The sequence below is a fragment of the Haliotis asinina genome, chromosome 11 (genome assembly GCF_037392515.1).
Source record: "Haliotis asinina isolate JCU_RB_2024 chromosome 11, JCU_Hal_asi_v2, whole genome shotgun sequence".
NCBI classification, from domain to species: Eukaryota; Metazoa; Mollusca; class Gastropoda; order Lepetellida; family Haliotidae; genus Haliotis; species Haliotis asinina.
The window spans coordinates 45603781-45617999 of record NC_090290.1 but is presented as its reverse complement, the minus strand read 5'-3'; the positions used below and the strand labels follow the sequence as shown (position 1 = coordinate 45617999).

Below are 14219 nucleotides of genomic sequence, written 5' to 3'. Positions count from 1 at the left end.
GGACTGAGTTCCAGGCTAACGTTCTGAGACGAGTGGAGGGGGCGGGGGGAGACATAATACACAGACTAAAGTGATCACCCCTATGTGTGACACTCAGAAGAAACCGTCTCAGATCCCCATAAACTTGGAAATCAACAAAATCATGAACAAGTTAAAAAAATCCAAAGGCGCATTTTATTTGTCACCCTGTCCCACAAATTCGTTATCTGTGTCAATGTGTACTTCTCTTCCATAATGGTATTACAGGGGCAATTAGTTGTAAATTTTAATGCGTCTAAACTCCCTCGCATCGTGAAAGCAAGATTTGAAGTGGCGATCGCGTTAGCATATTCGCAAGGATTTGCAAGTCTTCAAAACATTACAACTGTCTGCATCAGTTAACAATACAGTTTGTTTATTAAGCTTCAGTTATTGCTAACTTTCATCAAATACAGTTATGCTTCCTTGTGCGCCAACATTGCGAGTGATGGCGGTTCAGCGACAACTACACGTGCGTTGAACAGCCAGCAAGGAATAAACGCGCGGGTCTTGGTGCCATCACAAGAAAATGACACTGCCCAAGAACCATGGGTTTTCTGAAACGAGCGTCAGTCGTGAAGAAAGTCCACTACACAAATGTGATTCATTTGTTCGTTCAAATGTACTTTTCAACTCCGGGCCAGTGAATGTCGTGTCGGGCCGGACCAGTAATGCTACACTGCATTGATTGCACTCGGATATGAAGTACACTATCTTCCATATATTTTCAGTATTTCGTTGACAAGGTTCATTCAGACATTTTTCCTTAACGGATGAAAGCACGGAGAAGGGCGAGCATATTGACTGTGAACGAAATTGGGTTTCAATTAAGCTGTTATCCACAGCCAGAGGACAAGTCAAGCTACTTTTCGTGGCGACGGTCCAAACAGAACGTCAACTCGACTGACTCTGGACAGTCCCAACGCTCTTCGTTGAACTTTCTTGATGGAGACATCGACAGGAAGGTACTGATGATGAGATTATTTATGTTTTGTTAACAGAGCAATATTTTATTTAAGTATGAGTTTTTACTTTTCATTTGTTTTGTTTTTTTATTTATTTTCTTTGTACAAGGTGAACTTAGCGTCAAGACTGTCGACCGTCTACTTGAGGTATGGGGCTTACGGTGAACTTAAGTACCCCGAAGACTGCCTAACGTCTACTTGAAGTAGGGGAGCTGCGATAAACGTGGCGCTAAGATCCTTTTGTACAACAGCACCCTGTTCACGAATGTTCATTTGATTTGTTGATAAAAATGGATATTTATTACGATTGTTAAATAAACACTTAAAACAGTCGTTCGTGCGTGTGATTAGATAATGGTTTCTTCTCACATGTAGTGTGGGGCGGTGGGGGTAGCCTGGGGCTAGATTTTCGAAGCTCACTTAGCGCTAAGATAGTCATAAGTTCATGTTAATGTGTGGCTTTTCAGACTATCTTAGCGCTAAAATCTAGGCCCTGGTGGTCAGAGCGCCCACTCGTCACGATGAAGAGACTGTTTCGATTCCCCACGGGGGGCCTGATATTGCTGGAATATTGTTAAAAGCGGTGTAAAACTCAACTCACTCACTCCCTTTTAAATCATGCAAGAGTATGGCCTGATAAATTATGATATTTTTAAACTTGTGTTTAGTTTCCTCATTCAAATTTTGAGCACGTGAATCATTTGTGGACTTGCAACTACCAGGAGTATCTAGCCTGACTGGCAAGCAAAATTGGGGCGGTGGAGGTAGTCTAATAGTAAAGCGTCCACACGTCACGCTGAACGGTAATGTGCAAAATAAGATCGGCTTAACTGTTGTCTATATTCGAGTGGAGCCCTGTTGTTTTACTAAAATCTCGAATAACCAGTACATTATGCCCCCATTCTTTTTCTGGCAAATGTAGTACGCTTGTAAAACAAGGATCATGCTTCAATTTTTTAGAAATCATTAAATACGATATTTCCTCTCATAAACCAACCTGCTTACTACACCTCGAGGTGAATATTTGAACATGTTATCCCACAGAGATTTCTAATCTCGCAAATGTTTTGACAGTAAATCTGGGAGCATTGTTCCAGCAATATCACAGTAGGGGGCACCTGAATAGTGCTTAGTTGAACCGTGTGTGAAATAGCAACTGATCCGCTAGCTCGTGGATAGTAAAAATCCAGTCGGGCCAGCAAATCTCCACTCAGTGGCTCAACTGGCTACTAAATTTTTATGCGGTCATATTTACTATCCTGTCCTATTCATAGATTATTCCTACCTGCGCAACCCAAATTTCGCTACAGTGTTATCAGTGAGTGAGTTTAGTTTTCCCCCGCACTCTGTAATATTCCAGCTATGTGGCAGCGGTCTCTATATAATCGAGTCTGGACCAGACAGCCAAGTGATCAACAGCATAAGTATTGATCTGTGCACCTGGGGACATGTGTCAACCAAGTCAGCAAGCCTGACTGTGCGATCCCGTTAGTCGCATCCTAGACAAGCATGGGTGGCTGAAGACCTACTCTACTCGGGATCTTCAGGGGTCGCCTGTGGTTAAAGTGACTGTTTCTATGCAATCGCCTTATGTGACGCCACCCACTAAGTACCTGAGTCAGAACCTGACCATCCAGTGATTAATATGATGTGCAATGATCCATCCCATCTCAACAGAGAAATAACAGTACAAGCAGTAAAATAATTGATTTACTACATTTCAAAGTTTTCTTTCTCAGAAACACAACACATTTTTACACATTTTTTCACATCTTCATATACATTATTAAACAAACAAACTTTCACACCATAACAATTTGGTTCAGTACAAGTCTTGACATATCAGGCTTTGGCATGACCTGCAGCTGTAACACTGCAACAAGTCACTTACAAGGATAAAAATTGAAAAGAGGATTAATACACTTCCAATTAAAAGTTTAGACTTGCTCAAAACATACGATATATGTTTATACATATGGTCAAATTGAACATTGATTTCTCCACTAACTTGGGAAACAACTGCAAACTTTATTCAAATAAATTGCATGTGGATCACACTTAAAATTGCTATAAAGCATGTGCAAGTATCGTACAAGTGAACAGCTGCGTTTTGGTGTAAAGTTTTGTGAAGAATTCGCCAATTTTCACCATTTATTGAACTCTAGACAATAATCTTTTCATCGATAGAAATTTATTTTACAATGCATCAGTTCGTGTGCAAACAGCACCTTTAAACAGCATGGAATATTTTGCAAAATTTATTCTAGAACAGTTGCCTGAAGTGAGTGGCTACATGTACACTGGGGAATGTAAACTTATGATGGGAAATATATACTGCAGCAATGCGTCTCAAAATAGTTCATCCATATTTATCCTGCACATGATATCATCGACACACATGAACACATGCACACAAACACACATGTACACACATTTACTTGTGGTGGCACATGCTCGCACGCACACCACACCCATACAACTGACAGCTGCAGGGAGACACTAATGAAGAAAATATCTTCAGTGTATGTAGTATGCATGTGTGTGTGTGTGTGCAATCCAGACCCCTAAACAGCACTGACAGATAAAACCTCTTTAGACAAATATTCCCTTGGCTAGCAGACAGCCATTCCTTGCATCTCCATTTCTTCCAGGGTTAGCGCTGTTGTGTGAGTGTCTCTGTCATTGTCACTCATGATAGAGACCCTCGCCATCAACGTTTACTGGATATCTTGGATCCAGGGAATCTGATAGCATCCTGCTGAAAGCCACCATCCTTTCAAACACACACCACTTCCTGCTGGATAATGCTTTGTCACTGACACAAGTCCTTCACCTTTCTCCAACATCACAACTTTGAGAGAGACAGGGGTCTCTCTCATGATCAAAGGTGCGTTAAGATTTATGTGTAACAGTTGTGGAGGAGTATCAGGACATATCATAGTTGTGGAGGAACACAAGCCGGTGTGGCTGGAACTGGTCTCTGCAAAGGGGGCACTCAGCCTGCGACACAAGAATACAAGGTCAATGCTTATTTGAGTAATAATGGGTCGAACCCCATTTTCACTGTCACAATTTGTGATTTTCTAGCTGCATAACTAAAACCTGTATAGAGTTAACCCTGAACCAGTCAATCCAGGATCTGATATTTGTGCAAAGAACAAGTTCTTCAAACCTCGAGTCCTTGTTTGTCCAACTGATTCCTTAAATTACCTGTTATGACCAGCAAAGGTTGTAGGGAACGTATTCAAATCCTAATGGGCTGCAGATAGGCGATACCCATGAAGATCTCGGTTAGAACAAATCTTCAGGAAACCAAGAATAATTGGATTGGCTTGTTACTTGGAGCATAACACACAATATCATATTCCAGAGGCATAGATTTTTGCTCCAATGTCCTTCACTGGATTATCTGGCCCACAGTTAATACAGTCATCATATTCTGGGTTACTGCTCAGAGCAGTTATAATCAACAAGCAATATTAATCAAACTGACATTTATAAATGGGCTTGCCATTATTGTTTACATGTTATTGAAAACTGCACTCAATAATATGATGGCAGTCTGTAAAGAATTGCATCTGGATCAGAGAATCCAGTGATCAACAGCATAATTGGGAAAGATGTGCTAACAAAGACAGCGAGCTTGACAACCCAATTAGTTGCCTCATGACAAGCACAGGTTACTGAACATTAAAACTTGTCATCTACCACAACACATCTATCAGTGTAATATAAGTTTCCTTGCTATAAACTGATGTTCACAGTCCATCTGCTCTCAGAGAAAAGCCATTCACATTTCAAGTAGGTGACATATTCAGCTCAAAGATATATCACTGCCCGGTAGCTATTCCTTTTGAAACCACTGAACATAACCTGATAAACCAAAGTTTAGGTGCTTTTTTTCCACCATAAAATTTTCTGACAAAAAATACAATTCACAGTACATGCTAAGTTAAGACGAAACATGATTCCTTTTACAATATCCCTCTTATGACGATATCCATACTTTCTGTTTTAAGAATATGTTTACTAATACTCCTGTAAATATTACCTTTTCAAAAAAAAAAATAAATCTAATTTACCACTTTTAGGAAGCATGAGCTTCAAAATGTATATGCACAGAAAATTACTTCATTTATAATTTAACAATAGACTTAATATTTTTCTTTAGGCCAGACCAATTTTATTTTTTGTGTTCTGTATTTTTGTCCTCTGAAAACCTAGAGGCAGGCAGGAAAAAACATAAAAATAAAATTTCCAAAGTAATTTTCCTTCTAAATGTGCAAAGTATTTTAGTTTTGGCACTTTATGAAGTGAATATGGGTGAAAAATAACCTAAACCATATTTTCTTGTGAGTTTACACTTATGGCCTATAAGAAAAAATATAGCAATCGGATCCATAATACAAGAAATAAAACTGGTCTGGCCTTAATACTTTTATATTGTGTTTATGTTTATAATATAAAGTGTAATATTATATCCCTTTCAGATACTTATAAAGTACACTAATTGTGTAATATATAATCTCTGATAACCCTTTTTGGTCGCATTTGTATTATTATCATCAAAATTTTTGTTAGAGTCAAAATGCTGCATTTTAACTCTCCTGTGCAAATGGTGAGACATTAATAAACTATATTCTGTTGTATTGTAACATATAAATTCAAAATATTTCATTTTGGTTGTAGCATATAGCTACAAACACTAGATAGGACTGAATGTCATATAACAATACCTTGGTCTGACACCATTCGTGAATACACTTCCAGCAGAACAGATGGCCGCATGGAGTTACTGTAGAGAATTGTCTCCCCTCCAAACACAGAGGACACTTTCTGTCTGGCGTCACCAACTCAGATACACCCTCCTCAGATGACATGCTGCAAGTAACAGTAAAAATATGCGTCATAAATGGTCTGCTTATATTAGATAAAGGACAAGTGTGAGTGAGTTTAGTCTTACACCGCTTCTAGCAATATTCGAGTAATAGCATGGCGGACACCAGAAATGTGCTTCACACATTGTACACTTTAGTGGTATAGAACCTGGGACTCCAACGTAATGAGCAAAAGCTATAACCACGTGGCTACCCCAAAAAGGACAAGAGAATTAAGTGACTGGTAGTTTAAACATTGATGTGTTACAATATCACCAAACAATCACTTGATCCACTTCATCGTCTATCCACCAGCATTATCTGCTAAGGGCCTATATTCCAATCCAGAATACTAGCAGAATGCTCAAACCTGGTACTCTTCGGCAGAATTTTAAATTCGAACTAACACTTTTTGTGTTTCTTGTTTGCACTTTAATGCCGCACACAGCAATTTCTAGCTGAATGACAATGGTCTATAAATAATTGAATCTGGACTGGATATTCCACTGATTTACATCATGATCCAGGGTTCCCTTTAGACATTCATATCTGCGGTTCAGGTTGACTCACCAAAGTCAACATCTAAATTTGGGGGTCAAACAAGTTACAAAGATAACTGATTTTCAACTAATAATGTCTTTTTTTCAGGTACATGCCACCAAGTCTGAATTCTAAAGAATTATTATGTGCACTTTCTAATCAGTCTGAAATCAGAAATTAATTTAGTTACATTTATTACCTACAGCATTGAATTGTGTGGTTTTATTGCAACGAAAGCGATGCAGTGTTCACTTTAGCTTCACTTTACACTGTGTCATATACACAGGTGTTCCACATGAAGGGGAAGTCGCAGTAGGGATCTAATAACATGTGTCAACCAAGTCAGCGAATCTAAACACTTGAACCCATTAGTTGCCTCTTTATCTTACAACAAGCATGGGTTGCTGAAGATCAACTCAAACCCGAATTTTCACGGTTTTGGACAAGCAGGAGCAATGACTATCATGTAAATATTTCAGTCAACATCTCAACTATTCCCCAGGGACCCAATCCTCAAAGGGATCGTAGCACTAAGGTGATCGCAACTCCTATACTTTAACAGACTTACGACAGTAGTGTAATGATCGCTTTGAGGAATGGGGCCCTGGACTTGTCTTAAGACAATCAAGGTTGCTGAAGAGTGCAGTTAACGGGATCAGAAATCACCTATTGTGTCGTCGTGAGAGCGTTGTGTTAGGGGTGTTCCTCAAGAGACAGTACAGCTGCACCCCTACACTGCCAGCCAGCTGCAACAGTGACACCCAGCCGAGGATGCGGAATGTGGGGTCCGTGCCGGTATCACTTTTCTTGGCCACGTACTGAACCTAAACAAAGAACCAAAACTGTAGGACCACCTGGAGTGTGTATGTACGTCTTTCCGACTCTTTTAGCAATATATCAACAATGAGGGAGTGAGTTCTGAAGTCGCTTGTAGCAATACGCCAGCAATTTCAAGATAGACTACACACATTGTCCCCATTTAAGAACTGCAGGTCTTCAGCAAAGACTTAAACTAATGGAGTACACAATGCCTCAACAGGCTTCAAAGATATTTAATATAGGTGTGGTAATATATGACAAAGATGACACAACAATCAGATTACAAAGATGCATGGTACTAGAGTCATGTAAGATATGTAATCATGTAACCTGCTAGATGTTTGATATCACAGCACAATGGCTAAAAAGTAAACAATTTTGGTTTGCGAGAACTTTTTCATTCTGAAAAGTATGGTATATTAGCAATAAGATATGACACAAAACAATAAGGTTAGGTTATCTCCCTTGCATTGTCCTTATTGTCTGAAGATATCCTTCCTTCACCCACCATATCTCCATGGTTTATTCCCTAATATCACTTGAAGGTTATTCCCAAGTTATATCCCTTGTACCGTAAGTCATCTAATTGTGTAGATTGATGCTCATGATGTTGATCACTGGACTCTCTGGTCCAGACTTGTTTTTTGACAGATTGCTGCCATTCCCCGCTGGAATATTGCTGAGTGCAGCATTACACAACAATCCGTCAATCAGTCGATCAGCTTATCTAGCTTACCTAACACTGACACCTGAAGTTACCTCCCTTTGACCACTTACATAGTGTATCCCACTGATGCGTTTGGCCAGCTGATAGAACATCCCCTCCAAGTAGAAGATCGCCAAGTGACACCTGTGAAGAACCAGGATGATGTGACGGAATGTAGGCAGGGATTCAATGAGGAACTCTCTCATCTTCGGAGACATGTTTGGTGATGAAGTGCTTCGCAGATTCTTCTCCAGATTTTCCAGACTTTTCTGGAGAGCATATGGGGCGACCACTTGAAGCAAGACCATGAGAACTCTTCGCTGTGAAAACAACATAACATATGGTTGTGTCTGAAATATGACCAACCTGAGCCTAACTACTCATAATGGTCAGAAAGAACATGCCGCCTCATACTCACAGTCAAGATGGGAAGATTACACAATATCATTAACAAGAGGTTATGTGGAGTGAGTGAGTGAGATGAGTTTTATGCAGCACTCAGAAATATTCCAGCTATATGGTGGAAGTCTGTAAACAATCAAGTCAGGACCAGGCAATCTAGTGATCAACAGCATGAGCATCAATCTGCACAACTGGGAACTGATGACCAAGTCAGCGAGCCTGACCACGGAACCCAATCCTGTTAGTCGCATGTTATGATTATGTTGAGTGATGCTGGTTCCTCTTGTTAGTACGCATCGTTATGATCAGCATTCAAAATACCTGCCGGGCGGGCGGGATGGGATATTTTCAACACGGACTGCCATATTCTCACATTAACCTGTCTGACGGTTGGGTTAAAATTTAGACATGTATATGAAGATATCTTGCGGCCAGGTAAGTTTCGATCAGGGCTGGCAAGTTACACATGTAACCAGCCCTATGGTCTGGCTGAAATTATATGGAGTTTCATAACCTGCTATTATCTCATCATTGATGCCTCGGGGGATACGTGATTTTTAACACTATTCCAGCAGTATCAATGTTGGGGACTACACAAAAGGACATCACACAGTGTACCCATGTAGAGAATCCAACCCGGGTTTTCGGCATGGCGAGCGAATGATTCGAGCACTAGGCTATCCCAGCATCAGTACTGACACTTGGTTCAATCCCCGGAGTTAGACGTCCATTACCGATCAGTCTCAATGAACTTCTAGCTTTCTTTGTTATCTTAACACTGTAACTGATTCATGTGTTCATTCCCCTTATGGAAGAGCAAGAATATACTTTGTACCTATGAAGATCAGGGATAAAATTGATCTTCAGTATCCCATGTTTGTCTTATGCGGCGACAAATGGGATCAGGTGGTCAAGCTTGCTGATTTGGTTGACACATATCATTGGTTCTCATTTGTGTAGATTGATGTTCATGCTGTTCATCGCTGGACTGTTGGGTCGAGACTGGATCATTTACAGACTGCAGCCATGCAGCTGGAATATTGCTGACTGCTGCATAAAACTAAACTCACTCACTTAAGAATATACTTTGAAACGTCATGTCCCTGAGAATAAAGATGCTAAACATCCGTAATATCTCCACTCCACTTCTAAATTCCTTTAGAGACTGTAGTATTATGTTCTTGAAATTTGATCACAAGTATGTGAAAGCATGTGTATTAAAGGTTATTGGGTGTTATGATTTAGTTTGCATATTTTATTATATTACATAACCCATCTCCTGGTAAACTTTGTATACATTTTGACAGCAAATCAGATCATGGCACAGGTGCCCCAAAGCACTGGTATTTCCAGTTGTTCTCACCCACTGTGCTGGCAGTGCACGCAGAGTTCGGTCAGTCTGGATTATGTTCACATACTCCTCCCCAACAGTCTGGCAGCCTTAATAAACAAAATAAAAGTCACAATAACATAGGCAAATTTGGAAAAGGACAATATCTGGTTCAAAATTCAGAAAAATAATAACACTGACCTTTAAGACTAAGTACTGAAGAATTTTGGATACATTATCAGTCAAATACAAGCCATAATATTCAGGGTATTTTATCACTGATCATGTCCTGGGCCTAGATGTTCAAACCTCTCTTAGCACTAAGGTGGTCGTAAGTCCCATGCACATTATACATTAAAGGTCACATGCAACCAAAAAATCAAATATAATTAAAATACAATTATCAATGACATATAATATACATTGCTGCTCGTAAAAAATAAACAAACAAAATTATATGTGTACAATCGCGATTCAAAAGTGCAATATTTTGTACTTGGGCTTACTTCCCTCGAAAACAAGCCTTCAGGAGACCGAACCTAGTCATAGCGGGTGCACTCAAGTGTAACGATGGCTTCCGATTGGCTGGTTCATCTGTTGATACGCTGTGGGCTCATTGTGTGTACAGAAAAATGATCAGTTTGATGCGCATTTTAGAAGTATGGCGAGTCACAAGAAAGTAAGATTCTTTATGGATAACAACTTCTTTTATTGTATTTGCTGCAAGTACAAAGCAGGACTGGAAACTGACAAGAGTTTCTGTCAGATCCAGTCATCCGAGAAAAATGGCTGTACACATAGTTTGTTAGCAACACACAGACATAAAAACATGTCATGTGTACAAGTATCACACCTGTCTCAATACATAATGTGGCAGAGACAGCACAAGTCATAAATCAATTTATTTTGTTTATGGCGTATTGCCTGATAGGTGTTAAGTTCAAATTGTGTGTGGTCAATGGTTGAAGCTGTGTATTGCATATTGTCGTTAGCAGACAGGCAGGCAGACATATAGGTGTCAATAAGCCAGACATTGAGCTTACTCTGTGACAGAGGATGCTTACCACAATCAACAAGTTTTTTTTATGTAAGAAGTAGATTATTTACTTCTTTGTGTACACAACCAAGACTCGACTACTGCTCACGGCCTCATACTCTGGGCAGGCATACTGTTTCAAGCTCCGCAAACATGTTCACTGCGCATGCGTTATAAGCGCAGCTGTTGAAGCCAGTTTTTCCCCCAGCGCTGGGGGAAATTTAGTGAATCGTTAGAACTCCGATTTCGCAGGCTTTTTTTTCATCACGTTTTTTTCAACTTTATAGGCTGAATTGGCATTTTTGATGATTTGTTTCAGTAAGTGCATACCGAAAGGTATCAGAATCTGCAAAGTTGTATTTTATGTTGCATGTGACCTTTAACATACCCGTGAGGGTCCCGGGGGTAGAATAGACCTTCAGCAACTCATGCTTGCCATGAAAGGCGACTATGCATGCAGTAAGAGGCGACTAACGGGATCGGGTGGTCAGACTAGCTGACTTGGTTGACACGTCATTGGTTCCCAATTGTGCAGATCAATGCTCATGTTGTTGATCACTGGAATGTCTGGTCCAGACTCGATTATTTACAGACCGCTGTAATATTGCTGGAATATTGCTGAGTGCGGCATAAAACTAAACTCACTCACTCACTTATACATTAACATTAACTTATGACTATCTTAGAGCTAAGAGAGCTTAAAAAATGTGGGCCCTGGAAGATAAGGGGTAATGGAAATACAAGAAATGACAGAAGAAGTATTTATGATACACGTTCTGACATAAAATCGCAGAAGTTCTCTTCACTACGGTTGTTGGAATTCCTGAATGTTTGTTGTGTAATGCCATATTCAGCAATATTCCAGCAATATGGAGGTAGTCTGTAATATAACAGTCTTCACCTGACAAACCAATGACCTAAAGCATGAGCACTGGTTTACGCAAGTGGGATAAGAGGACATGTCAGCCAAGGCAGCAAGCCTGACCACCCAATCCAATTTGCCGCCTCTTACAATAAGCACGGCTTAATGAAGACCATGTTAACTTTTAACAAACTTTATAAGTTCTTGTTTTACCTGAGAGAGTTGTGAGTACGAAGTAACCGATGTCTGAGAGGAGGTCAAGTTCCTTCCTCCAGTGCATCCATCTCCGAGCCCCTGGAACAAACGACCTGGTACAGTCAGCTGAAATGGGGTATAACAGGGGCGGGTACTGCTTTTTGAGAAGGGGGGTTGGGGTAGTGTGTGGGTGTGTGTGTGTGCACACTACTGAGAATAGGGGGATTGCACACTTCATTTTCACCCAATTTTCAATAGTCATTTAACAAAATTTCAATACAAAAGGGGATGTGCACCCTCCTCTGGATCTGCCATCTATCGTTCCTCCATAACGGCACGAAAGAGTGCCGTGTAGTATTGTGGTTAAAGTGATCACTCAGGCTGAAGGCCATGGTTCAATTCCCCACATGGGTACAATGTGTGAAGTCCATTTCTGGTGTCCCTTCATGTGATATTTCAACATTAATGCTAAAAGTGGCTTAACTAAACTCACTCACTATAATGACATGCATCTACATGGCTGCTGGCTGCTTGTCTTGACTAATGCCAGCCCAATGAGACATGAAGTTTCAGCTTAATATAGATTTACATACACAATATACATAGATGTTATAAATATCTAAATGCCATGACATGGGACATAGTTAGACGTGCTCTGAGACTTATATTCTGCCCAAAAGCTGAAGGCTATTGTGACAAAATTCCCAATTTGACTAAAATCTTCTCAGTTTATTAGAATTTACACTACAAAAGACAGGACTTCTAAAAACTTCAAAGTTTTCACCAGGAGACACGGTTTCCAAATTAACAGCCCAAATATATCTTTGCATAGCAGACAGTCCATAATTTATGTTTTGGAGAATACCAATATTTAAGAGATAATGGTCTGCAGTTGTAGTTGCCGTACTTGAAATGACGATTTTACACATGCTTCACTAGATCCACACAAAACGTGACCTCCAAGGCATGATGAATATCAGACATAATTGAATGAAAAATCAAATCATTGTGTAAATATGTCATGACTCTAGTCATCACATATCTAAATATGATTTGACCAAGGCTGGATATGATGGAAATGTGACAATCAATGGAATGTCAGACCTAAACCCGATTCTTCAAATTACTGTCACAGAACTTGGTCAGATAGATGGCATATGCGCTGACAATACAATCAAGAACCAGCTAATGATTTTTTGACATGGCACTTGACTTTGTTGAGGGATGGCATCAGATCTACCTGGTGGGTTTCATTAGCTAGCGTAGTGAAAATTTGTTGAAACCGAGTGTCTTTGTGAGTTTGTGATAAATTACCTGCAAGTGTCTGAACAATATCGGCAACATGTGTCCTCAGGTATGACAAGTGATAATCATCTTTCTGATGCGACCGCAAAACTTCAGCCGTGCCTGAGCGTCGAAACATTGTTACATTGTGTGTTCTAATACCGATCGACAGACAAAACAATCTTTGCACCTCGGCGCCATGCGTGCAAAGGGACGTAACTGTGATGGGCCCAGACCGTGTTAAAATAAACCATCTGCTCATTTGGGTTCTTCTCGGTTTATTCCACGGAACATGGAATGATAACGTTGTGACCATGCGTCCCTCCATGTGATTAGCATTCAGTTTGGCTCGTAATATTACAGGTGACGGAAGAAGGTTTGATTGGGGTGAGCCGAACTGGGTGCTTATCTGAACAGCCATATATAAGTCAATCCTACTAGAAAACAACAGGTTTCGTAAAGCATTGATATATATTATTTTTGAAATAATATGTCGTTATTAATTAAACTATCAAATATCCGAGAATGATATACATGAAAGACAACAAAATATAGGGTCCCTGCCTGGGAAATTGAGCAGAAAAGGCTCTTGCTTTATTCAGTCTTGTCAAATTAAAACATCAATTAAAACTCAATAGGGTCATAGCAGCACAGAGGAATGCTGTACATACCGCTGCACCGCAGTAAACACTGTACAAGTCTTATAAGCAATGATTAAATCATTAACCATCTATATAATGACGAATACTTAAAACTGTATATATGAACTGATTTGCAACCAATTACAATTTAGGGAAATAAACACATATTTTCAGCATATGAGACCATTCACTATAATTTTATCAATTTTGTAAAAATGCTGGATGTTGATTTAGAAACAAATAATTCAAACAAAGTATAATAGCTGTTCTACAAATTATGACCATATTCCTAGAAACAAACATCGACAATCCAGTGATCCAGCATGAGCGCCGATCTACTCGATTTGGGAAACGATGAAATATGTCACCCAGTTAAGTCAGTCAGCCAAAAAGCAAATTGTGGGACTGGTCATGATTTATGGTTAATGGAATTATTAATTACACGATGCCATTTAGAAAGTGGTCAAATGCAACATATGTCATATTTGGGATTTCACTTTCTTAGTAAAGTACAAAGTACGTTCACATCACCTCAACGCCTTGT

The 14219-nt window shown here is 39.7% G+C and overlaps 1 protein-coding gene across 1 annotated transcript; it reads right to left on the bottom strand.

Moving 5' to 3' along the window:
* Positions 1–2680: 2680 nt before the first annotated feature.
* LOC137255694 (peroxisome biogenesis factor 10-like) lies at positions 2681–13251 on the bottom strand. The gene is made up of 7 exons (XM_067793184.1): positions 13065–13251; positions 11769–11849; positions 9691–9767; positions 7997–8245; positions 7067–7224; positions 5720–5864; positions 2681–3983 (listed from the first exon to the last, which is right to left on the bottom strand). The coding sequence occupies exons 1-7, from the start codon at positions 13171–13173 to the stop codon at positions 3909–3911; spliced, it is 894 nt and encodes a 297-aa protein (XP_067649285.1). The 5' UTR covers positions 13174–13251; the 3' UTR covers positions 2681–3908.
* Positions 13252–14219: the final 968 nt, after the last annotated feature.